At 60.2% G+C, this 25,738-nt stretch overlaps 2 protein-coding genes across 3 annotated transcripts in view; both read right to left on the bottom strand.

Moving 5' to 3' along the window:
- LOC101163604 (apolipoprotein C-II) overlaps nucleotides 1–25,738 on the bottom strand; it is a 302,043-nt gene that overhangs the window by 243,282 nt on the left and 33,023 nt on the right. The gene's annotated exons all lie outside the window — the stretch shown is intronic.
- On the bottom strand, nucleotides 13,706–16,600 carry LOC144984603 (uncharacterized). Its single transcript, XM_078933603.1, has 2 exons — nucleotides 14,971–16,600; nucleotides 13,706–14,873 (listed from the first exon to the last, which is right to left on the bottom strand). The coding sequence occupies exons 1-2, from the start codon at nucleotides 16,154–16,156 to the stop codon at nucleotides 14,095–14,097; spliced, it is 1,965 nt and encodes a 654-aa protein (XP_078789729.1). The 5' UTR covers nucleotides 16,157–16,600; the 3' UTR covers nucleotides 13,706–14,094.

Genomic DNA, 25,738 nt, shown 5'->3' with positions numbered 1-25,738 from the left:
GGTCATTTTCTTGTCTCCATCCTTCACAAACGTACGAAATGAAACACGTTTGGCCGCGACGGCTCTACCTCGGCCGCGACACCGAGCTCAAGTGACGACAAGAGGCCCAATGCTGAGGAGAGGACCGACGGCGAGAGGTGTCGCTCGGGCTGCCTCAGAGTACAGAGACTTTTTTTTTTTTCATTTAGAGAGTGACACAGAGTGTGTACAAACCGACGGCGAGCGGCCGGGGAGGAGAGAGCAGGAGAAAAGGCTGGGGCGTCAAGAAAGCATGCCGCAGACCGCTCCGTCGTCCGTTTAGATGATTTGTGTGCGGTTGGAAAGTGATTGAAAACAAGCCTACGAAAAGAATAAAGTGACATGACAAACACAGCCGTTTTCATTGTTTTATTGTTTCGCTGCCTCGAGTCTTCACGAATGTAAGAAATGAAGTATGTTCAGGTGTAACAGCTCAACCGTGAGCATCAGCTGCCGGTAGGCGCAGCCCAGAGCGTGCAGATCCCGTCGCACGCAGAAAGCGAATCGGGACTCCATGCTCCCGATGGTGTTTCCCAAGCGGCCCTCCTGCGTCGTCCCGACAGGCCTTGTTTTGCGCCGGGCCTCCAGTCTGCGCAGGGATTCCTCGGCCCTGCTGTAATCGAGCTCCCCGCAGCGGGTCAGCTGCAGCTCTCCGGGCTGCACGCGCGCGCTCACCAGAGGGCTGAGGGCCCCGCAGACCGACACGAGCATTTCCGAGTTTGCCGTCCGCTCGCGGGCCACGGGACACGCGAGGTTGGTGAACTTGCACCTAGGCGTTTCTTCCCTGCCGTGGTGTCGATCGCGCGGGTCGCGGGGCTCTTCGAAGGAGCACAGCCCGTACATGTTCATGAACTGGTACGAGGTCGAGGCCGTGCTTTGCCTTTCCACGTGCTCGCGCACCATGTCTTTTATGTCAGAGAGGGCTTTGGCCCTCAGTTCGCCGTACAGCCTCCTGTATTCCACGTCGATAGGACTCTCTCCTCGGTCGTCGTCCTCCTCCCTGATTCTCTTGGGCACAGGAGGCTCATCGTTCGGCTCGCCTTCGCCCTCCCAGTCCGGGAGCGAGCCGTAGCATGCTTTGACGGCGCTCGCCACGAAAAAAAGTTCGGGGATGTCCGCGGGACGCGAACCTCCCGTTTGCGTGGACATAACCGACTGCGCCCACTTGATCCGATACCTGGTCGACGAACTCGGAAGCGCCTCGCTCGCCGACCTGCCTTTAGTAGAGTGCCTGGTCAAGCATCTGGAGCTGGTCTCCGGCCCTGACGTCTGGTCTCCTAGGGCACGCGCCTACGTCGGCTACGACCCTCAGGTCCACGGCTCTTTCGGGCGGTTGAGGCCCGGACCGGCCGGCCGCGTGCGGTTCCTGGGGAAGCTGCTGCCCGTTTACTGCAGGCTGTGCTTCCTCTGCGACTGTCACGGCAGGGCTCTGGATGCCGCGAGGACGCTGCGGTCTAGACTGACGGCGGCCGCCGAGTCCGGGGGATCGGCGGCGCCCCCGAGCCTCGCGTACGAGACCAGGGCCCTGGAGTACCTGACGGAAAACCTCTCCTCCGCTCCACCTCCCGAGTGGGACTGCGTGCGCCGTTCCCCTGACGTTTCGGCCGAAGTGAAAATCGCGAGCGAGCTGCTCTGGTCCCACTTGGTGCTGGTTTACGCCGGCAACCGCAGGCTGCTGCTCTTCAACGCGGAGCTGTTTTTCTCAAGGCCGCTACAGTCGACGGCCCTCTGCTCCAGCGAGCTCAGGGAGGCGCTGTTTTTGCACGGCAAGCATGGACCCTTCTCCCAGCGCAAAGGCCGCCGTCAGGCGCGAGGAGCGAGTATCGGCTCTGCGTGGCAGGGGCGAGACTGCCCCGTTCTTCCACCAGACCCGCGTGCACAGCGAGGGCCTAGATCCGACAGGGGGGGAGGAATGTTGCGAGAGACCCGAGTGTCTCGACTGTGCTGGCTCGCGGTTTTGTGGCTCCTGGACCAGCACCGATGCCACAGCGAACTTGGTTGGCTCAGTAGGCCCGTACCGTGTCGTCCCTAGCCCCGACGTGCTCGGGCGAGGCGGGGAGCCAGAGCCCCGGCGCCCTTCTCCGCAGGAGACAAACGACACCCTCAGGGCCGCCGGCAGCTGCGTGGTGGACCTGAACGGCTCCGTGCTCCTCCACGTGCTTCACGTGAACACGGTGGGCAATCGCAAGTTCAGCGCCGTGGTGTACTCGGAAAGCCTCAGGCGCTACGCCCTTCAGCAGTCCAACACGACGAAAACCAAGCTCGTGAGCAGGCTCCGCTTCGTCTCGGACAAGAAGAAGCTCAGCTCCCGACACGGCTACAAGAACACCCGCATCGAGTTCTCGTCCAACCCCAGCCGCAGCGCGAACTACACGTCCAACGCGATGCACGCGCTGCAGCCCTACTTCAGGGGGCTGTTCGAGACCGTGTCCATGGCCCAGGGCACCTGCGTGGTCTCCGCTAAGCCCTTCGAGGTGAACAACGAAAACCTCACGAGCTACATGTACGGCGTGGCGAACCCCGCGAGCGTGGTGATTCGCATGAAAGACACCAAAAAGGACTTTCACACTCCCTTCTTCTTCTCCTCGGTAAACGTGACGGGCGAGGAGAACAGGCACCAACTTTTCTCCTCCATGTCCATCAATTCGCAGAGGGTGAAGAGCGCGGCCGAAGAACTCCCCCGGGCCCTGGCATCCGTGGCCTCGCTCGTGGAGCTCCACGGCCACTTCAACAGACTTTGCTGCGAGCTGGCGCACGAGCGAGGTGGCACTCTCACGACCAGGGAAAAGGTCTGCCTGGTGTACCTCACGGAGATGTACTTTTTGCGAGTCAGGGACCGGAACCACCCCACGCGCTGGCCCGGCTACAGGGAGGCGCTGAGGGGCTCATTCGCCGGCCGCTACGGGAGCCGGCTGACGGCGTTTCAGGACAGAGTCCTCTCCAACTACTACCAGAAAAACCCAGAGTTCGTCCACCTGGTCCCGTGGCTCCTGGACAACCCGAGCGTGCGGCACCGGGAGATGCTCTTGGCCCACGAAGCCTACCTGAGAGAGGAGGGAAAAGAGGCCGCTCGAGCAGAGCTGATAGCGGCCGTGGTCTGCCACTGCGAAAACGACCTGACCCGCCGCCCCCCGGAGGGCTTCCCTGACCTGCTGGACGTCGACTTCTCGCGACTCGGCTACAGTGAACTCACGCTGAGGCACGCGCTGGACAGGTCCACCAAGGCCAGCGACGACGCTCGCCCAGGCGGTCGGGCTAAATGACCGGCGCGGTCCCCACGATAGCGAGCCCCCCTACCATGACGACCGAAGTGAGCGGCGGCACCGAACTCGGGAGCCTCCCTCGAGCTTCCATCCTCAGGGTCTGGGAGATAGTGAACCGGCACTACGAATCCACCTTGAGCTCGCTCGAACGAGAGGACACCTCTCGTAGAGCCGCGGCTCGGGTGAGCTCGCTGGCGAAGGAGCTGCGTGACCTGACCGCAGCCTGCACGGAGAGGCTCGACCGCGTGGAAGCTCGCGTCAAGGAACTCAAGGCCCTCGAGTTCGGCGGAGTTCGCAACGAGCAGCCCGACGGAGCGCGGGCCGGCGAGGCGCTCGGCGGAGAGTGGCACTTTGTCTACACGCGCCGAGGAGATGTGTTCGGATACATGAGGCTGATCCCCGAAACGCTCTCGCGGCTCCCCTCGGACGCGGACGACACGAGCCTCTGCGGCGGGCAGAGGGCCGAGTTCACGCTCCCGACACAGGTGGCGGCGGAGGCCCGTCGCGTCCCCACGGGCCGGTCCGGGAGCGCCCGAGGACGAGCGGAGTGCCCCCGCTGCGGCGAGTCTCTGGATCTCTCGGAGTTCTGGAGGCACGCGGTGTATGAGATCGCAGAGAGGGGAGCCAGGGTTCCTGCGCGCCGCCCCCCGGTTCGTTCAGACGGTCCGCGACCGAGGTGGACCTTGCAAGAGGGCGAAGGTTGGGACGAGCCCATTTACAGGCCCAGAGACCTGACGAGCACGTGCGAAATCGGCGAGTGCCTCTCCCAGCTGAACTTGAAACACTTTCTCTCGGACGATGAGTTCTCCGGGGCCCTGGACCGCGCTTTCGAACTCTTGGCTCTAAGGTTGAGATCTTAACGGAGACCACAAAGACGACTCGGCTGTTGACAAAAAAAAAAGGTTGAAAGATGAAGAGAAGAATCGAAAGGAAGAAAAAAAAAAAGAAAAAGAAACGGTTGTGTGCACGCAGAAAGTTGTTGACAGCGAACACATCTGAATAAAAATAAAAGTTGTGAGAGAACAAACACAGTGCTGTTTCATTGTTTTATTGCGTCAAGGTTTCATAAGCATACACAATGAAGTATGTTCAGGTGTTACAGTTCCACTGTGACCGTGAGGGCTTTGGGTTGCTCAAGGCCGGTTGATGTTCACGAAGCGGGTGCTCAACGGTCAATCGTGCCTGGTAGCGAACAGGAAGGCTTCGACTGTCAAAGCAGAGCCACCGGGGACAAAGGGTCGGAGAGGGGAAGCTTGGACGAAACATTTTGTATTTTCGAAAAAGGAAGACTTTTTCTGTCGGGAAATCTCAGAGTGGGGCAATGAGCTGTAAAAGAACAACAACAAATAGTGGTTGAAAGCAGACGTGTGCAAACGAAAAGCAACGAGAGAAGAAAACTGAAAGTTGTTTAATTGCCTCAATGTCTCAAGCCTTCAAAATAAAGTACGTTCAGGTGTGACAAAGACTTTTTTTTGTCCTTTTATTTGTTCGGAGATTTCCGAGGTACTTTTCGCGAAGAAAGTGGTCAAAGGCAAACGCTTGCGAATAAAATTGTACGAGAGCTTTTTTTGTCCTTTTATTTGTTCGGAGATTTCCGAGGTACTTTTCGCGAAGAAAGTGGTCAAAGGCAAACGCTTGCGAATAAAATTGTACGAGAGCTGTTTCATTTGTTTTCTATCGTCTCGAATTTCTGCGAAATGATATTCCGGCACAACAGTTTGACCGTGACCGTCGTCTGCCAGTAGGTGCAGCCCAGAGCGTGCAGATCCCGGCGCACGCAGAGAGCGAATCGAGATTCCGGACTCCCGAGGACGCTCCGATTTTGACCCGCTTATTTACAAGCCCAGAGACCTGTTGATTACCCGCGAAATCGACGAGAGCCGCTTCCACCGGCCACCATGTTCTCATACTCCTACAAGCCGAGCGCAGCCTTCGCCTCGGCTCCGCTCGGAGCCCGTCCCTCCGCCGCAACGCCCACAGTCAGCGGTGTGGCGAGACAGGCCGAGAAAGATCTCCGCTCGGAGAACGAGGGGGTCGACGGCGCGGCGGTCGGGCCTTCTCGGGCGGCTCCTGGGATCTACGAGACCCTTGCGAGCGATGAAGTGGTCACGCTCGACTGCCTGACTGGGGTGGTGCGATCTGAGCGGGGCTGCACGTTCGTGCAGTACATCCCGACGGAGGAGCACAAGCTGCGCGCCGGGCGGAAGAGCGCCCCAGTGGAACAGATCAACAGGTTCCTCAGGTCGTTAGGGGACAGCGGCGTGCCAGCTGAAACCTCCTTGATTGCGCTCTGCCCGTTGGAGCCGGGCCGCCGGAAGACCCTGTGGATAAGGGTAGCGCTGGAGGAAGTGCAAGAACTCAGCCTGGAAGCCCTGTGGATGCTCAAGGGCGAAGCGCGGCTTCACGCGGAGAGGACCAGCCTCGTCGTGTGGCTGGAGTCGAGCGCGCTGGGTTCCAGCTCGCTGAGCCCGACGGCCGAACGAACCCTGTGCCCCGCATCCGAAAGGGACGCGGAACGTCTCGCCGCTCTCGCCGAAGAGGGCCTCCTGAGCCCCTGTGAGAGAGGAGAGCGGCGCGAAGAGGGCTCGAGTCGAGAGGCCGCCCGCGTCTCGACACAACGAGACGAGTCGGGGCCCGGACGGTCCGGTCTGAAGCGCGTGAGGGTCAGAACGGGACTGGTTGGCGACTGCCCAACACACAGCCTACCCGAGAATTCGAGAGACGGCCAGCCGTGCAGGAGATCGAAAAGACAAATACGACGGCGGGCGCAGTCCTCCGGGGTAGGTTTCATCAGAAAAAGAATCAAAGCTACAAAGACAGCCGAGAAGAGGGTCGAAGCGGAGTCGACGTTTGCTCGATTCGGACGGGAGAACTCCACGATCTCTCCTGAAGAGACTTCATCGCTTCCTCCTCCTCCTCCTCCGCCTCAGCCTCCCGTTTGTCCTCACGATCCTGTTCCCCGTCACGGCACCGTCAAGGCCCCCACGCGCAAAGCGCAGGATCGGGCCGAAAGAGAGCTCGGGGCTTTGTCCCTCTCGTCTCGGCGAGTAGAAAGGCAGCCCCGGGCGCTTGGCGGAGAGTCTCCACCGTGTTCGGTTCCCAGTTTCGGACAGGCCAGAGAGACCAGTCTGTCGCCTTCCGGGGAGAGAGTCCGTGTCTCGTCGTCTCATCAACGCCCGGTGCCCACGGCGGTTTTGTCCGAAGCTTCTCGGGGCTGCGGGCTGATGTAGAGCGCGGACGGGTCGTGCGGAGCACCCGGGACCCGCTCTTCCGTCGTGACCTCTTCGCAGCTTTTCACGTCAGAGGGCCTGAGGCCGAGTTTGTTCGCCAACAGCAGGCCGTAGGCAGGCGGGTGCAGGGAATCCTTTGTGAGCATGATATCGCTCACGGAGAGGGACCCGTCTGGCTTTCTCCCCGACAGGCTGTCGGCGAACGTGGCACCGGACGTGTTGAGGAGAGCGACCAGGGCGCTGTGGAAGATGTGCACGGGGGATCCGGACTCCAGTTCTCTCACGCCGTCCCTGTGGTTGTACTGTATGGTGTTGTGTCTCCTGTTGAAGTGGCTGAATCCCGACAAGGCGCTACGCCAAAAATTTGTCCAAATGCTCAGAGTTTCCTCCAGGTGAGCAACGCTGACAGAGGACGGGTAGCTGCACACCAGCCTCACGTCCGAGCCGAGCTCGGTCACGGGATCCCGGTCTCCTTCGGCCCCGTCCTCCCGCTCGGCGAGTCGACGTTCCAGACGCCTGGACACGTTCTCCGCCATCCTCAGCAGCCCGGGATCCTCGCACTCGGACCTGAGCTTTTCCAGAGCCGCGCGAGGACGAGAGGTGACCTCGGTCAGAAATCCGCGCACCAGCAGGACCTCTTTGCCTTCGGATATCATGGAGGCCATCATCTTGCTGAGGCTGTGGGACACGCTGGCGGACTTGTGCTTGGACACCGAGGCGCACGCGCCCGACTGCAGCAAGGAGTCGGGCAGCTCGGCGTCGTTCAGCAGTCCCAGCATGTCCGTCTGTTGGTTGCAGGCGAGGGCTCGCGACAGGTTGTCCAGCAAAGGTCTGTCGGTCGCGTTGCCTACCACCGAGATGCCAGCGTCCCGCTGCTCGGCCCTCGAGGAGAGCATCACGTCTGCCACGCGCGCCAGCGACGACCGATCGGCCCCCGCGCTGGTGTACACGTGCCTCGCCGCGGCCTCGTTCAGACCCCTGGTTATCCTGCCGAAAAGCGTCCTCCAGTTCTTGACGGTGTCGTGAGCCCTCTCTGCCAAGGAGGAAAAGGAAGGACCCGAAGCCGACCAGCTGCTGTCCCACACCGACGCTCGTCTGTAGAGGACCCCGTCCACCACCGTGGTGACGAGAGCGGTGCGCTTGTCGTAGAAGGCCAAGCACGAGGAGGCTCTGCACTCGGGCACCACCGGGCACCGTCCGTGTTCGAAGGTCTTCATCACACCCCATAGAGTCACCACAGACATCTTCAGCTCTGTCTCCTTCACGGGGTTCCGAACGAAAGCCTCGCGCTCTCCCCTCACCCAGTCCGCGACTATCTTACACACCACGGCCGCCGGCGCGCAGGGCACCGACGCCATCATCAGCAACTTGGCTGTCTCCGCCAGACTGTCCAAGGGAACTTCGAGCACGCGAGGAAGCGCCTCGTCGTGAGCCTCCTTCTCTTGGATCGCTTCAGCCGCGGCCCCGGGAGGGCTGAGGCCGTCCGGCGACACCACAAACAGGCGTCCGGCACTACGGGGCGGGGCCGCTTCGACATCTTTCCTGCATCGCTTGCTGGGGCGCGCGTCCGGCCCGCTGGAGCCCGAAACCATGTTGATCACGGCAGCTTTACCAGACAGGCCGAGGCCGAGGGATCGGATTTTCTTCCACGGCAGGAAAAGGCAAGGCACGAAGCCCGCCAGCACGGTCCAGCGGATCATGTTTCTCAGGGTGCTTTTGATGTGCCCGCAGCAGGGGCGGTTGGCCACGTAGTGCCCGACGAGATAGCGGACCAGGCACGCGGCGCTCTCGCTGTTGCTGCCCAGCACGTTGCACAGCAGCAACTCCACTGACAGGGCCGGGCTGAAAGTGTTCACGATCTCCTCTATCACCACGGCCAGCTGCGGATCCTCGCTCACAAAAGCCCAAGACGCAACGTCCCTGTGTAGCGGCAACAGGTCGTAGCACTGCTCGTAGCAGTCCCAGCGCGCCTCTCCGCGGGGGCGATTACGGTTGCGTGCACGATGAGCGCAACGGCCGTTCCTGAAGTCCTCTAGAACCCTCGCGTCCCCTCTGTCCGCCAAGGCGCACTCGGCCAAGGCCGCCTCCCGGACGTCGAACGGTTCTTCGTCCGCCTTCATCGTCACAATTCTGTTCGACTCGACTTTCGGACGGTAACCGGGAGGGGTTAATGAGAATCCGCTCCTCAGCTCCTCACCCGTACTCAGCTGCTCCCGCCGCGTCTTCGACCCCTCTCGTCGGCCATGTTCTGCGTACTGTTCAAGGCGCTCTGCTGCCTTTGCGGCAACGGGCGGACGGCGCGCGGCCCGAGCGGGTACCGTTATGAGGTCCTCGGAGACAGCAGCGACGAGTACGCCGTCGAGGAAGGCGACGAGGCGGACGAAGCCGAACCTCGCCTCAGGGACTTCGCGCTGACGCGCAAGAGAGCTATCGGTCTGACCAGGTTGAAACTGAAAGCTATCAACTCCGCCTCGGACGTGTCCGTGGCGGAGAGGCTCTTGGAACGCCACGGTCAAAATGACCCAAGCTTACTAACTTACGAGGGCAGGTGCCGCGAGGAACTGCTGGCGGCTTTGAGCAAGCTCCCACCTTACGCGCACGGGACCCAGATCGACAGACCTTACAGGATAACGCCAGCCTCGCGCATCGGAAGCGAACGCAACGGAGCGATCGTGTGAGCGCAAGGGTCCCTTTCGCCGAAGAGGGGGGGGGGTGAAAAGGAAAAAAGAAAAAGAAAGAAAAAAGAAATAAATCACCATGAGCGTGGTCAAGACTGACCCCAGCGTTTACTCGCTGAGATCTCTGGAGGCTGCCAAACGACTGGTCAAAGCGCCTGGGTTTCTGGCCGACTCGACCGGGGCGTTCTCCGAGCTCGTGGCGGAGAACGTGATCAGGGCGTCCGCGGCCAACACCTCGGTGTCGGCCGACGCGGTCGTGATGATACTGCAGGCCCACATGGGAGTGTCTCTCTTCAAGCAGCAGAAGGACACGAGCCGTTTGCTGGCGGGCTTCGTGTACAAGATGTTGATCCCGGACAAGTCCGTGCCCACGGGCACGCGGTTCACGAGGCGTTACAAGATCACGGATCAGCGAGAGGCCCAGCGAGGTACCTATGACACGGTGGGAAACGGGGTTCGGACCAGGGAGTACAGCCAGGTCTTTCAGCACACGTCCAAAGTGGTGACCATGCAGTTTGGATTTCTGCTCGGCATCACGGTGCCTTCCGTGGCGGAGGAGCTGATACGCAGGGAGCTGGAGCAGGCCAGGACTTCGTGGGAACTCACCAAGACCATAGAGGTCCTGGAGTACTGCGCGGCTCAGCCCACGCTCACGGACAGGATCTGCCAGAAACTCGCATCCCTCCCCAGAGCGGAGAAGCTGGACTCTGTGCTGACGATGGCCGAGCTCATGTGCGGCACCGTGAACGCGCATCCGGATTCTTTTGTGTGCGTGGTGGAGAACGCTCGCAGGGTCCTCTGCAGCGACAGGCCAGAGGTCCTCGTCATGGGAGACACCCTCTTCAGGGTGGTGTCCCAAGACTCCAGCGCCGTCAGGACGCGCATCGCTTGCGAAAACGTGAAGCTCGCGCCCGAGTTCTGCGTCTACACCGCCGCCGACGAGAAGTCGCGGGGCGACGGGCTCCACGAGTTCACCATGGAGTTGGTCAACAAACGCGAGCTGGGCGACGGGGACCTGGCTTTCGCGGACGACTCCAGCTTCAGGGACCAGGTCACGGAGATGCCGGTGAACCACATTCTGATCGGCGGCGGGCGTTCGGTCGGCATTCCCATCGCGTTGGTGGACGGCGTGCAGATGGAACACGGATGCGGGAGGGAGACGTCCACGGAGCACAAAGCTTTCAGCAACACCCAGGGTTTCAAGTGGGAGTACTTCACGGTGGGCTGCACGGCTCCGGCGCTCGGCCAGATATCGCCGTCCAAAGTGCTCTCTGCCACTGACTCCGAAGAGGTCGGCTACAAGCAGCTGGCCCAGCGATCGCCCTCGGTCTCGTACCTGCACCAGTACGACGGCGCCGTGGTCTGCGTGACGCTGAGGGAGCTGCACCGCCTCGGCAGTCCTCGAGCTCTCTTCGGCAGGGAGCGCAGGGACAAGCTGCAGGGGGACTTGAACGCCTTCATGAGGAACGGACCCAGAGGGATCGCCGTGGGACGCATGGCGCAGTTGGCGCACAGCGATGACTGGTACCAGAAGATCAAGAACCCCGCGTCGCTGCTGGAGTTCGACGTTCGAAACATGGTTGTGCCCGAAGCCCCGGACGACGCCTCTCACGGATCGGCCGCCGTCGAGCCCGTGCGCTGGGTCGTCAGGCCCAGGGTGGCCCTGTTCAACACCTCCGCCATGAACAGCCTCTCCAACGAGATCGCGCAGATCGGAAGCGAGCTCCTCGCCCGCTTCGGAGACAGCGAGCACGCCAAGACCGTGACCCTCAACCTCACCTTTCTCAGCAAAGCCCTGGATTACCGCGGTGGTGCGCAGCGCATGCTGGAGATGAGAGGCAAGATTCTCGCGAACCAGCCCATCCGTGACTTAGAAGTGGATGGGTGGACGAGGGGCCGCCTGTTCTGGTCCTGGATGGCGGACCCCATATGCGCCGTGTACATGCGAAAGGCGCTCGGGGCCAAGGAGATCGGCGCCAATGCGCCTGATTTCACCGTGGAGGAACAGGAGGTCCTGGTGCAGCTCGAGGGGTTGATAACCGGAGTGCTGGCACTGTTTAGAAACGTGGTGGGGGACAGGTCGAACTCTGTCGTGGCCTCCATGCCCTGCTGCTTCAGCCACCGGCGCTACGCGGCCATAGATGGGTCCCAGGCCACGGTCAACGAACGCGGATATCCCGTCTGGTTCACCTTGGACGACATGGACTACTGCAACCTGATGTATTGGATCATCCTACCGAGCCTGGGGGCGAGGGTGTATCGCCGGCAACCCGTCGTCGAAAACGAAGCCCACGCGGTGCGCGACCCGCTGAGGTACAGGGACGGGGAGCCGAACCTCTCTCTCGAGCTGGGCATCGACGGCAACCTAGGATTGACCGTCGCCCGTCTGACCGGGGAATGCGTCTTCTCCAGGGTGGCGCCCGAGGCCTTCGCCGAAGACGCCAGCGAGCAGTTCGAGCCCACGGCCTCTCGCCACGTCTCCTGCACGGACCTGGGATTCCACAGGAACTCTGTGGTCACGTACATGTGGTCGATAAGACTCAGGAAGATCTCCGGCATCGGAAACGACCTGGCCAAAGCGCTCCTCGGCATGCACTACAGCACCCTGCTCACTCACGACGTGGTCAGGGATCACTACGACACCGTCTACTACTCCGGCTTGTCCTACCTGATGTTCAGGGGAGTGAGGTTCACGGGCTGCGGAGTGTCCCTGATGCAGCAAAAGTCGGCTCTGTACGCGCTGGGCACGCAGGTGCTGTGCAACCCGACGGCGAACAACACTCACCAGGTGTGCACCGTGAACCAGTACTGCGAGTCGGTGGTGATACCGGACACCCTGGAGTCGCCCGGGCTTTACATCCCCAACCTGTACATGAAAGACGTGCGAGGGGGAGACGTGCACCTGGAGGGGCGCGGAGGGCCGTACGACATGGTGATCGCGGACGCCTTCAACGGCTTCTGCCCGGAGTCCGACAGCGCTTGCGGCTACCGCAGGCCGTACATCTTCACCACCGGCCGGTCCCAGAGCCTGCAGGGACTCACGGGCGAGGTGCCCTTGGATCCGCTCATGCGCTCGGAGGCCTACACCTGCATGCCCACTCTGCTCAGGCCCTTCAGCTCGGCGCTCAGGTCGCGAGGCAGACGCAGAGGCGACGGCGGAGAGGACAGCAACCACAGCGTCTTCTGCGACGCCCTGCACGCGGCGGAGTTCGAAAAGAGCGTGCTGGATCACGTGGGGGACCTCTTCAAGGACACCACGGAGAGAGCGAATGGGAACAAGCGGGCCACGGACATCATGCAGCCCTCGCTCGGGGTGGCTTTCTGCGGTACTTACAGCATCGGGAAGACCTCGGACAGGAAGCTCATGAGCGCCTGCGCCGCGACGGGCGGCGAGCCCCTCGTCGACAGGCTCGCGCCCAGAATCAGCGGCACGGGCCTGTTCGCTTGCAACCCCATGCAGACCACCGCTCGGTTGATAGCTCCCATATTCAGCAGGATATTCGAGAGCCCCAACCATGGTCGCAGGCTGTTCTTGTGAGGGAGGAAACGGAACGTAAAACGGGCGAAGCGCGCGGGAGAAAGGAGAGAGAAGAGAAAGCAGGGAGGAAGGATGCCTCGGGTCAGGGGGCCCGGCTTAGCGCGCAAGGTGGCCCGCGGACTCTGGGCCTTTGCTGAATTGGTGCTTTTGTGCGGGGTCAATTTCTTCGTGACCCTGTACATGCACCCAGTTGACCGCGAGCGCGCCATCGCCTTGATTAGGAAGAGGGAGGAGGCCGAAGTGGACGCCGCCATCAACACAGTGGCCAGGTCCATCACGGGCCTGGACGCGAACATAGAAATGATCAAGGGGATCATCGGCTCCGAGTCATGTGACAGGGCCGTGACCGCCGAGTACGTGAACGAGCTGCGCTCGGCCGAGACTCAGAGGGACCAGCTCCGCTACATGCTCATGGCGCTCAGGGGCCGGATCGATGCTGTCAGGCTGGTGGGCGCGGTGGACACTCTGTCAGACAGCGTGGGGCTTCAACTCAACGCTTCGGCCAAGATAAACAGGACGGTGCTCGCCTTGAACGTCCACAGGGACCTCGACGACATGAGGGAACCGGTGTCTAAAATGACGGTGGAAGATGCCAGCGGGGCTTACGAAGACGGCCATCTTACTCAGAGGCACCCTCACTGGCTCGTGTGACCGCCCTTAAACTGGGTAGTCCCGCTACGGTTCTCTGATGGGGAACGCATATAAATTCCTACCGGAAGGTCTGGGTTGTTGGGGTTTCAGGGCTTTTCTTTTCTTTTCTTTCTTAGTGTACCTGCCCTTTGTATAAAGTGTGTCTCTTTTGCTGTGCTGCCTTTTTTGTTTTGTTTTCAAATGCAACAGTGTTTGACTGTCTGTGTGTGTTGATCTTGTAACAAATTCTGAATAAAATAATTTCTGAAAACACAACTGCTTGGCTTGTTTCCATATTCTGTTTGCCAAGAAATGTAGAGAGAAGATGTGAGACTACAGTAGGCGTACTTCAATCAACAGCAATATGATTTTATTCAAAGTACAAAAGGAAAATAAGTCTTACATTTCAAGAGGGTACAGTTCATGTGATTGGATTGCATGCTGAGGGTACAGTTCATGTGATTGGATTGCATGCTATGAAAAAGAAATGCACGAGGTAGAAAGACAACTACGCAAGCCTTCGCTGTTTCAATGGCAGTCACAAGGAATAACATCTGCTTGTCGAAAGAAACCTCTGAGATAACTGTGGTAAAGAAAACAAATTGTAAAAGAGTAAAAGCAAAACACTTCGATGACAATTCCTATGCAATCATGTTCCACACACCTGTTTTTTTCAAAAAAAAATATAATATAAAAAAATGATGATGAAATAATGTGAACATTGTGAGCAAAAATGTTCATACGTAGACATTTTTGTCACCTTCGTAGCAAATGGGTCGGGTCAGCGTATTTCCAGTCTCCGAGTTACGGTGGCAGTCGCTGAACTCCTCTGCCACGTTCATGTAAAGCGTCTGGGATTGGCAGCAAGACAGCGGCCTGTAGTCGAACAGAGCGGCCGCAGCTGCGTTTTTAGCCGAAAACACATCTGCGTCCAAGGCGAAGGGTCGTACCCTTTTGTGTACGTAGCTGGGATCCGCTTTCTCCATTCCGCTTCGGGCGGCAAGCTCAGCGATGGCTTGAACGATGGTGGGTCCATCGAGCGGCTTGCAGTCCAAGACCACGTGGATGTCCCTTTCAACGCTCCCGCCGCCTTCCCTTGAGCGGTACTGCACGGTGAACCACGTGCGCAGGAGGAAAATCATCCTCTTGAACTTGACCTCGGACACCGTCTCCCTCAAAGAACTGTCGATCAGTGGGAGGACTCTCATGCTCCCACCCTGGCACACTCTGGTGGTGCACCACGCTGCCAAGACGATCTGTTCCTTGAACACGAAACAGCACCAGTGAAAGTAATGCGTGCCCATGTCCACGTCGAACAGCCGCGGCAGGTGCACGTCGGGCCCGATGGCCGCCTGGGTGCTCTCGGGGCACCATTTCCCCACTAGCACGCGGTCCCAAAACCCCGGGATGTGAGGCATGCAAACGTATCTGTAGGCATCATACTCAGGCAAGAGCTTATTTTCCCAGTAGGTGAAAGACATGTCGTTTGCTGGATTCTTTATCAGGGTCTGGAACGCTGCGTAAAAAAAAAAAAGAGAGAGAGAAATCAGAGAGAGGAAAGTCAGACTCTTGAAGCTGTGCAAGGTCGAGGTGCTAGAGGGTGTGCCTCTTACCTCGCTGAAGTTCCTCGTCACTTGGCGACCCTTCGGCCAACATCCTTTCAACGCATTCCTCTTTTTCGATCCTCGTCATGAAGCGGTCGCTACCTTCTCGCTCCAGTTCCCAAGCTCCTACAGCCTCCATCTCCGGCATGTCAGCCAGCGCGTTTGCCGTGGCGTTCACCATTCCGTTCTCGGAGACGACCCAGTGCTTTCGGCAGCCTCCCTGCGCTCTGATGCACAGCGTGCACAGGACGCATCCGCAGAGGCACTGCACGGGTCGATTGAGTTGCAGGAGATACCCGCAGCACACCGGCGCACGGTTGAAAACCCGTCTGCATGATGGGCAAGTGATGAGATCTTCGAGCGTGGATAGGGAGACGCCGGGGATGCCGTCCCAAGGGCGCGGCCCCGCGCTGCCCTCTGCGCTCCAGCACGCAAGCTCCTCTTCTGCGGGCGTCCTGGGCTCGCGTCGGTTGGACTCCACGGAGAGACAGAGCCCTGGAGACTCACTCTGCAGCGCTGCGCCGGGCTCGTCTTTCGGCGGCTCGACGTCAGGCTGCGAGCTCGGGCGTCCGTCCCCTCCATGGTCGAGATCTTCGTCACCCGTCTCGGGTGGCGGAAGTAGAGAGCCTGGAAGCTCAATCGTCTCCGCGCAAGTCGAAGCGACCCGAGGAGGAACTTGGTAACCGTTTGGGGGTTCCGCTGCGCGCGGCTCGATGCAATCGGGGTACGTGATCAAGTTGATGTCGTCGTACGCTTTCGTGATGACGCTCTCGCACAGCATGGCGCTGGCTTCTTCCTCCAGCGTACCGTACTCCTCGTCCTCAGTCGAAGTCAAATAATATCTGGAGGGGTTTCTGTAACGCACCCACAGTGACACAAAAGACAACTTGTGAATATCACCTTCAAACCATGCCTCCCAGGATCGACGGGGATACCCACGGCTGGCCGCTGATGCTCCAGATGGCAGTGTGCAGCTCTTCGTCCATTCGCTTCGCGACCTCGACGCCTTCCTCGGACTCCGGGACGTCGATCTCCCCCGGGCGGAGCGAGCGTTCGCTCTCCGCGCCTCGGTCTTGCTCCGTGGCGTCCACTGGGCTAGGCGGAGGCGCCGGAGTGGGCTCGACGTGGTTTGCTTTCCGCAGGGCTTCGAGTCCAACGCAGATTGCGCCTCCCGGTACCGGCTGTCGCCCTCCATCCGCGAGGGCCTCGCGACACCCCGCGCTTTCAGCACCAGGACACAGAGGCTCGCCGCGAGCCTCTTCCGCCTCGTCTTCGGTTTCCTCCGGAGAGGCCGCCTCGTTTTCTACGCGCCCCCGACTCTTGTCGTCTTCGTCCGAGGAGGAGGCGCTGACATCAGATGGACTGCACGCGCGCTCTTTGGCCTCGTACTCGGCCGTGCGAATTTCGCCCTTCTCTTCTTCGCCCTCGCTGTACTCGCCTTCGCTGGAGCTGTCTTCCTTTGTCGAACAACACCCTAGTCTCCAGGGCCTGGTCGCGGTGTCTCGCTCCGTGCGACGGCCTCTCCGCGAGGACGACGATTGGGGGTTCGCGCGGTCAAAATTGCAACCGGCGTGAGGCACAGCCCAGCGAACTGCCTTTCGCCTGCCGTCGTGAGCTTCACCGACATCCACGCCAAAGTGCGACGGTTCTTCACCAGTGGGCCCCTCTGGCTCGGTCCTCCTTTTCACGAGCCGAATCTCGGATTTAGTCCTGCGAGGGCTGAGGCTCGGGTCCCGCTTGCGCTTGATCCTCTCGCTCCGGTGATATTTGCCGTCTCCTTTTCGCACGCAACCGCCCGCAGGGTTTGTCCTTCTGCGACGAGGTGCAAATTCAGGGTCGAGCTCCTTTCCAACCTGCCTCTTGAGTGTCGGGTAGAGGGGAGGCTCGCGGTCGAGACGGACGCATCCGAGGGCCCGCTCGCGTCCGCTTCCTCGGTAACGATCGCGGACTCCATCCCTCTGGTCGCGGCGGGAGATCTCGCCCTCGGCCCACTCGGGCGTCCAGTCGAAGCGCTTTCTTTCTCTCCTTCTCTTCTCCGTTTCTTGCCTTCTCCTTTGCTGCAGGTTGCGCAGGGGAGAAGGCGTAGTGTATCTGCGTTGGCCCCCGCCGATCCTTCTTTGTTCGGGCCTGGCCTTCCTCTGCATCTTTTCGTTCTCGTATCCAGCCGAAATCACCCTCATTGCACCGCGGGCTTCGTTAGAACAGAGAGCCGAGTTCCACCCAGATGCCGAGGGGCGAATCTCTAGTGTTCCTGTACGAACGAACGCTGGGGTGTGAGCTCAGTCCTCTGTGAGCAAACTTGGCAGCACTTATATAGCCCCTCCTCGACAGTCTCGAAATCTCTGCAACAGAAGAAACTCTCACCTTCCTCACTTTCATGCCAAAACAAAACTCATCACTATCAGTGAGTCTGACCTTCCCCCAGAGTGCAAGAACTCCGCTCGCAGCAAGACGTCTCTGGGTTGGACGAGATCCGTCAGAGTCAGGCCGATGTTTACAGCGTCTGACCGATGTGAACAGCGTCCGTCCGACAGCCACTCGCCTCCTCCGACCAGGCTTAAAAACGGCCGAGTGCAGTTCATAGAATACGACCGATGCTCGCAGTCACTGTCCTCCCTCCTCGACCTTCCCGCGAAGCTCAAAAAGTCAGACCGGCATCTCGCACGCCAAGCATCCACGGTGGCATCAATCCGCTGTTAATCGGAGCAGCCCAGACATTCGAAACACAAAAAGTTCTGGGCTCAGAAAAGAAAACTGGTAGGCTCAGGGGAAGGTAGATAATGTTTGGGAGCAATAGGAAAACAGGAGAGGCAGGGAGTAAGACATGAAGGTGGAGACTTGGGAGGAGCAGTGCTCAGGGGAAGGTGGAGAATGTTTGGGACCAATAGGAAAAAAGGAGAGGCAGGGAGTAAAAGATGAAGGTGGAGACTTGGGAGGAGCAGTGGAAGCCCATGCTCTATGAAGGTGGGGGGAGAAAAGAGAGCAGAGTGGTGTTGGTGACCATAAAATTACTTCTGATCAGCGCAACTGCTTGTGCACGCAGATGTTTTTTTTTGTTTTGTTTTTTTTGTTTTGTCAATTCACGCTTGCAGAAGCCAAGCTTACAAACCTCTCTCTTTCCCACTCCGGAGATCGGCAGGAATAAAGCACAGGGTGCACTGCCGTGAACGTGTGAACACATTTTTTGGTTTTTTTTTTTGACAAAGAAAATGTGTAGTGTATTTTCCCAGAGATGAAGCGCAAGCTGTGTTCGGTGGCAAAACACTTCAAAGCAACGAGAGCATTTTTGAACGAGCTCCTTTATTTCGCACTCAAACGCACAGTGTCCATCTCAGAGCGCACCGAGCTTTTCAAACAGTTTCACGACAAGATACATCTGCTTATATCCAAAGGATGGTGCACATGCAACACAGACAAAATGAAATACACATGAAAACCCACTACGCAAACTACATTTCTCTTTCCCACTCCGGAGATCGGCAGGAATAAAGCACAGGGTGCACTGCCGTGAACGTGTGAACACATTTTTTGGTTTTTTTTTTTGACAAAGAAAATGTGTAGTGTATTTTCCCAGAGATGAAGCGCAAGCTGTGTTCGGTGGCAAAACACTTCAAAGCAACGAGAGCATTTTTGAACGAGCTCCTTTATTTCGCACTCAAACGCACAGTGTCCATCTCAGAGAGCACCGAGCTTTTCAAACAGTTTCACGACAAGATACATCTGCTTATATCCAAAGGATGGTGCACATGCAACACAGACAAAATGAAATACACATGAAAACCCACTACGCAAACTACATTTCTCTTTCCCACTCCGGAGATCGGCAGGAATAAAGCACAGGGTGCACTGCCGTGAACGTGTGAACACATTTTTTTGGGTTTTTTTTTTTTTGACAAAGAAAATGTGTAGTGTATTTTCCCAGAGATGAAGCGCAAGCTGTGTTCGGTGGCAAAACACTTCAAAGCAACGAGAGCATTTTTGAACGAGCTCCTTTATTTCGCACTCAAACGCACAGTGTCCATCTCAGAGAGCACCGAGCTTTTCAAACAGTTTCACGACAAGATAGATCTGCTTCTATCCAAAGGATGGTGCACATGCAACACAGACAAAATGAAAAAAAAAATACACATTCGATCCAACTACGCAAACTACAGCATCTTAGTCCTCCTCAGCTTTGCGGATCTGGGGATCGCAGGCCCTGCTCCGCCTCCCCCTCCGCAGTACACCAAGTAGATGATCCCAGCAGAAAGCGCTCCGCACCAGGTCGTGAGAAGGCCCATCGAAATCCACAAAGCCGAGCTGCTGGCGAACCCCGATAGCCAGCCTCCCAAAGAGACTCTCCCTGCCACGATCTCGTTGTACTTTGCGTCAAAATCAGTCAGGTCTCTGGTGATGTTGTTCAGGTTTTGACGCACGGACAACAGGTTCGACGTCGTGTTCACGGCTCGCAGCAGCTCCATTTCAGGAGTCCCGGGCAGACTGTCTTTCAGCAGGTCCGCGAACGACACCGGCCCGTCCGATATGTGCGGCCTGGAGAAAGGCTTCAGCGGGGGGGATTCGATCTCGACCGTGACCGACCCCTCCATCCAAGTTACCTTCTTGTCGCGGTAGCAGATGTTTCTGTGGCACTCTCCGCACACGGTCTTGCATTCCGAGGGGTCCTCGACGCACCTCCTGTACCTTTCGTGAAGCTCGGGCCTCCTGCAGTACTTTCCGTGGCACTCGGAGGGCTCGTAGAACCGTCCGTCTATGAGCCAGACATCGTAGTCTGGCCAACAGGGAACGCCATCGGTGCTGATTTTGGGCATTGGTATGATCCCTCGGACCACGGCGCGCTCCACGGCGTTCGGCAACGAGTGCACGATGAACAGCTTTCGATTTCTGTACAGGGCCGCGCCCACGGTCGGGAACTCGGACAGACCCGGGTGATCGCGCATCACGGTCATGCCACTGGGGCAGCTCCCCGAGCGCTTGGAGGCGATTTGCCTCAGACAGTTTTCCACCCCCCTGGCCATGAACTTGGTGTGCATGGCAGCCTGCGTCATCTGATGGGTCACGCTTTGCATCTGAGCGTACCACATCTGGTAGCTGGCCATCACGGAGAACTTGACGTTGGTGTCTCGCAGGGCTGCCTCGGTGTTGCGCTTCATCGCGTCCCTGAGGAGTCTAAAGTTCTTGTTGGCGATCTCGGTGTTGCGCTTCATCTTCCTCTCCTGTTCGTCTATCCTCCCGTCTATCAGCGCCACGTTGGCGTCGAGCCGGTTGCTCACCTCCACCAGTTGCCCAGCGACATTCGTGAACGCGTTCTTCACGGAGTCCATCTGGACCTCCAAGCGATCCACTCTCTGAGACACGTGCAATGCCAGACCCAGGGCAGCGCCTCCGAGCAACGAGCCCAGGAACCTCTTGTGCCTCGTGCGGCGTCGCTCGGGCCCGTCGAGTGCCGGGAAGGGTGCATTGTCGGGCAGGGCGTACGCAGAGGCCTTGCGCTCCTGCGCGGCCAACTCCTCCAGACCCTCTCTCATCAGGTCTCCGGCCCTGCGGGCATCGTCTGTGATCTCGTGCGCTGAATCGCACAGCTTGCCGTAGTCTCTCCGGCAGCCGTCATCACCTCCGCAGACCGAGATCAGGCAGGGCTTGAGGGCGCTCACGTCGTAGTTCACGCAGCTCACGTTCAGGTTGATGTAGTCCAGGCCCGGGGTGAAGTTGGACACGAAGTGAATGGCTTCCGCCGGTTTCACGATCACCCCGCGATCGTGCTCCACCACCGGCCTGTCCAACGCGTAGCTGTCGTCCACGGAGACTAGATTCAGGCCCTGGCTGCTCTCTCCCGTGTTGTGCGCGGTGCACACCCTGCTCACGGGCGGAGCGTACTCGACGAACCTTTTCGCGTCCGGGATCCCCACAGTGTAGTGATTGGGATCGGTCGTGGGCACCATGGTGTTGATGTTTATCGCTACCTGCGGAGGCCTGCCCGACGACTCGACCCGCTTGTCCGGTTCCCCGGGGGTGCACGACTCCATGGCGTACAAGTTCCCCACGTAGATCCTGTCGTAGCTGGTCGAGTACATCTCCCTGTGGGGCTCCTTGAACACCCCGAGCGCTCCGTGGACGGCCACGAGGCCGGGGCACACCAGAGTGTGGCTCAGACCCACGTTGTACCGAGGATCCAGGGAGCTCTTGGAACCCGACGCCGGATCTTTGTACGCGCTCTCCGGGACGGTGATCACGATGTCGCCCAGCTCGTCGAGCTCGGGCAGTCTTTCGTTCGTAGAGGGCAGCGGCGGCGGCGTGCGGAGCTCGGCGGACCTCGCGAACCTGGAGGGCTTCGCGGCTCCGGCCTTCGCGGTGGATATGCCCGCCGCCATCTGCTGCCTCTTCCAGTCCCTCAGCCTGTGCACGGCCGAGGCGATTCCCAGTATCGCGGGCATGTCGGAACGCACGCCACGCTTGAAGTCAGAGTCCACGGGGGCAATCATGAACTGGTTCACGCCGAAGGCCACGGCCACGAGTTCGGGAAACCGCTTCAGGGTCTCGAAAGACGTCGAAGACACGGTCACGTTCACCATCACTCCCCTGGCCCAGACCGTGGTGCTGGAGCCCGAGCAGCACTTGGTGTTGAGGTCTTCTTCGCACCTGAGCGCTGTGTTGGTCTCCAGGTCCGCTAAAGGCAGACCGCCCTCCACCTCCCACCTGCCCGCGCCCTCAGGAGCGCTGAGCTTTAGTCCTCCGGTGAGGGATAAGGTGAAGACGATCTTGTTTGCTCGGACTCCTGTCCTGAGCAGAGTCATGAGGTAGGGGACGACGGCGTAGCGCTCGTCGTCGCCGCCGTCAGTCCTCTGTCCGCTCGGGCTCACCCACGCGTTCTGGCAGTGCCTGGGATCCTTCGCGTCCGCGCGGCCCCGCGGCGTCACGAACGCTTCGAACTCGGCCAGGTCCAAGAAGTCAGTGCTCGCCAGCAGCCCGCGAGAAGGAGGCAGTCCGAGGAACAACTTGCGGACGCCTCGTCTGTGCAGGGCGGACGCGGCAAGCTTCGCAACTCTGCCGAACTGACGCCTTTCCCAGTTCGACTTGGAGCAGTTCGTCAGCCCCCACCGGCTGGCGTCCAAGAGCAAAGCCGTGGACGAGACCGAGGTGCTGACCCTCGCCAGGGTTTCGGCCACGGACTCCAGGACCGCGGGGAACTCTTTTCGGTCCGGGGACACGGGGACCACGCACTCGTCAAACGGGACCTTTGCCACGACGTGGCCGGCTTGCGCCACCGTGGCGAACAGGGCCGCGTCTAGAGCTACGGCTAAGTAGCCTCCGGCCGAGGAGTACAGAGCGCGCTCCACCGAGATGACAGTTGCGTCACACATGGAGGGTGCGACAAAGTCTCTGATATCCTCGGGCGTCGGCGAGTAATCCGGGCCGCGGGCGGCCAAGTCGTCGACGCTGGAGATCTCACACATGGCCAACGGAGCGGAGGCCAGGCCGTCCCAGTTGGTCAGACCTGGCCTCGCGTGCTCCGAGCTGCTCACGCAGAACGTGTTGCCGTTGGATTCGAAACAGTTGTCTCCCAGCTGCTGGTGGCAGGCGCCCATCGCCTCTGCGTCCCCCAGGCCGACGTACACCAGCACGCAGGCGTAGGCCGAGTTGCGGATGGCCAGGACGTCGTCCGAGTCAGGCCACCGCCTGCTGGCCTCGGGCGCGCGCAGCGTTCTCTTCATGAGCTTGTAGGCCGCGCACTGAGCTCCCGGGTCGCATTCGGCCGACGAGTTCGCCCCGAAGTAATAGTCTCTGTTGCGAGGGCTGGCGTGCAGCATCGCCGATATCCTGTTCAGCGGCGCGTGCGGGACCACCCGCTCGGAGCACCCGAACCCCCCCGGGACCGGGACGCACGAGGACCTGTCGAGCTTCTTCACGTAGGCTCCCAGCATCACGCCTTCCGTCTGGTACCTGGTCAAGTCGGGAGAGCGTCCGCGCGTGTCTCTCCACAGGGCGCCGATACTTCCCGGGCAATAATGCGTGCACTGGTCCCGTTCACCCTCCTGAGAGCCGATCCTGGGCAAGGCGAAGCCTCCCTGGCTGGTGCCCATGCACCAGCCGGTGTGAGCGCCACATTTCGTCACGGAGATCCACGCGTAAGGAGCATACCCGTAAGGTTCGTAGTCCGCGGGCGCTTGGGTTCGGGCTCGGCAAAGAAGCCACACGGCAAGCGTGGCGACGAGCGCGAGCATGTCACCACCCTTCCGAGGCGGTCGATCGTTGACCGGCTCGAGAAGGTGCGCGCTAATACTCGACGCCTCCCCCCCACCCCCCCCCCCCCCCCGGGAGGAGTCTGGAAGCCCGGCCTCGCTCTTCACAGGAGAGGGTGAGCGGGGTCGCCGTTACCCTTGTCCGCATCTGTCTGCTTGCGCTTCATGAGCGACTGGCACGTGGCGGCCAAGCCTATGAACTGCTTCACCGCGTCGTTGTGAACCTTGGCCACGGCCTGGTCAGGGACCAGGAAAAGTCTACCCATGTGGGTGCGCACGCGGTTCATGACGCGAACGGACGCCTGGCTCGCCAGGGAGTACGAGCCCGAAATCAGGTCCAGGGTCATGCTGCGCAGCACCCCGGCGACGTTCTCGTCGTCTCTCGCGCAGTGGGCCAAGTGAAGGTTGATCTGCTTCCTTGTGAAAGCGTGATGGCACGACTTCAAGTACGGAGCCACCTCCTGCGGTTCGAGCACTCCGATGGAGTCGAGGGTGTTTTTGTCCAACCTCTCGCACAGGAGGCACTTGGAGCGCTCCTTTTCGTAACAGAGACTCCTGATCGAGGGGTGCTCCCCTCCGCTTATGTTCATGTGAAGCATGGGATACTGTTTTCTGAGAAACTGATCCGCTTCGCTGACGCTGCGCAACTCGCCCTCCGTCAAGTCAGAGGCCCCTGCCTCGGGAAACATCTGAAAGATGGCCTCGGAGGCCATGCTCGACAAGTAGCCCGGCGAGTCATGGGACGCTTCGTTCTCGGCGCTCGACGACGACGACGGCGGGCCGTCCGGGTACCGCCCGCGTCTGCCAGCGGCCTCGCGGCCTCGATTACTAACCGCGGAGGCCCTCCGTCCCCCGAGCGGCACCCTGGTCCTTTCCCCCTCGCCTTCCGCTCCGTGACGCGTCGACCGGCATGGACGGCCCGAGGCTTCACCGCGTGAAGACGGGCGGGGCCCGAGCTCAGAGTCCATCGTTCGCGAGCCGTGAGGAGCCCGGTGCTCCATCCAGAGGAGTCTGGGGGGTGATGGAGAGCGACAGGTCGACCGTGCGTGGGGCGCTCTTTTCTTCCACGAACCCGTGGTTCTGGGGTATCCCGGCGCACAGGCGATGCGTGTTCCGCACAAGCTCGGAGCGCTCGATAGCCGTGATAGACCGCGCGAGGTGTAAATGGTGCAAACCGTCCCGCGGGGAGGTGCCGCGTTTCGACCAGGACGAGTTCGAGCGGATCAGGACGAGGTCTTACTTGCGCGGGACGTTCGGCTTGTCGCCAGCCGAAGCCGGTCGTCTTTCGGAGCTGCTGGCGGAGCTTGCACTTTCGGCCGAGGGGAAGGGCGCCTGTCCGTTCGCGGGCACCCCGCCTTACTGCACCGTCGAGAACGTGGTTCACATCTCGGGGCCGGCGCTGGAGAGACTCATGGAGTTCGACGACGAGTTCGTCTGGGGAGACAATCTTATCTTCCACGCGGGAGCCCGTCCACGCTCGTGCCACACTTAGCCACTCGAAGCGTGAGCCCGCCTATATACGGCGGCGGGTTACGTCTCTCGATGAGATGGGCGCCTCGCGATCGGGGAGAGGAGAGATGCCGAGCGGGGACTGCCGAGGATCCCCCTACGTCCCCCGGACGGGACCACTGTTCTGCCTTAAGGGCCAGAGCGTGTACGTGAAGATGACCGAGGCGGACGAGAAGAGGGCCTTGCTGAGCGAGAGCGACATGACGCTGGTGGGCTACGCCGATAGCGGCGAGTGCGAGGGCGAGGAGCTGCGCTCTGACCCGTCCGTCTTCGTGCCGATCTTCTGCAGAGAGTGCTACGGGACAGAGACACGGGATTACGAGGAGGCTCTGCGGGACATTCTCGCTCGCGGGACAAACTCGTTCATCGTGGGCGTCTGCAGCGTGTATGGCGCGGCCCCCGACGAGATTTACCCCGAATCGAGGGCCGAGTTCTCGGTGGAGAACGCGTTGTCATTCTCGGGGGCCTGCCACCCGCAGCCCGGCAAGGCCGTGTTCCTGCACGACGCGGAAAGAGACATCGGCTGCGTAAAGTGCTACTGGCACGTTCACAGCAGGTCAGCGGACAAGACCTTCCTGTTTTGCTGCGTGGCCTGCGACGGCACAGAGTACACCGCCAGGTTGCTCTCGGAGCTGAGGAAAAACGAGACGCTGAGTACGGCCTTCAGCTTGGGAACAGTGGGAGACAACTCCGTCGGGCCCGTCGTCGAGGAGTGCAGCCTGGTCTCGGTGCCCATGCGACCAGCCTGCTTCTGCGTGGCGCTCACGGACAAGGACCTCGTGTCTCGGACCATGACGAGGATGGGCTTTTGCTCGGTGAAGGACAAAGCCCTCGAAGCCGGGCTGCGCCCGGACGAGGGGGGCAGCCCGCGGGAGCCGGAGGGGACCGGACACCCCGGACTCCGGGAGGGCGAGAGCTCGGAAGATGGGATCGAGGCCGTGAGGCGGCTCGCGATCAAGCAGGCGGACGAGTTGCGAGCGCTCGAGGACGTCCTGAAAGCGATCAAGGTACAGAACGGGGTTCTCGCGCAA

Source organism: Oryzias latipes, chromosome 16 (assembly GCF_053564925.1).
Source record: "Oryzias latipes strain Hd-rR chromosome 16, Olatipes_Hd-rR_3.1".
In the NCBI taxonomy this organism is placed as follows: domain Eukaryota; kingdom Metazoa; phylum Chordata; class Actinopteri; order Beloniformes; family Adrianichthyidae; genus Oryzias; species Oryzias latipes.
The sequence above is the reverse complement of the archived record's forward strand: the minus strand, read 5'-3'. Positions and strand labels throughout refer to the sequence as shown.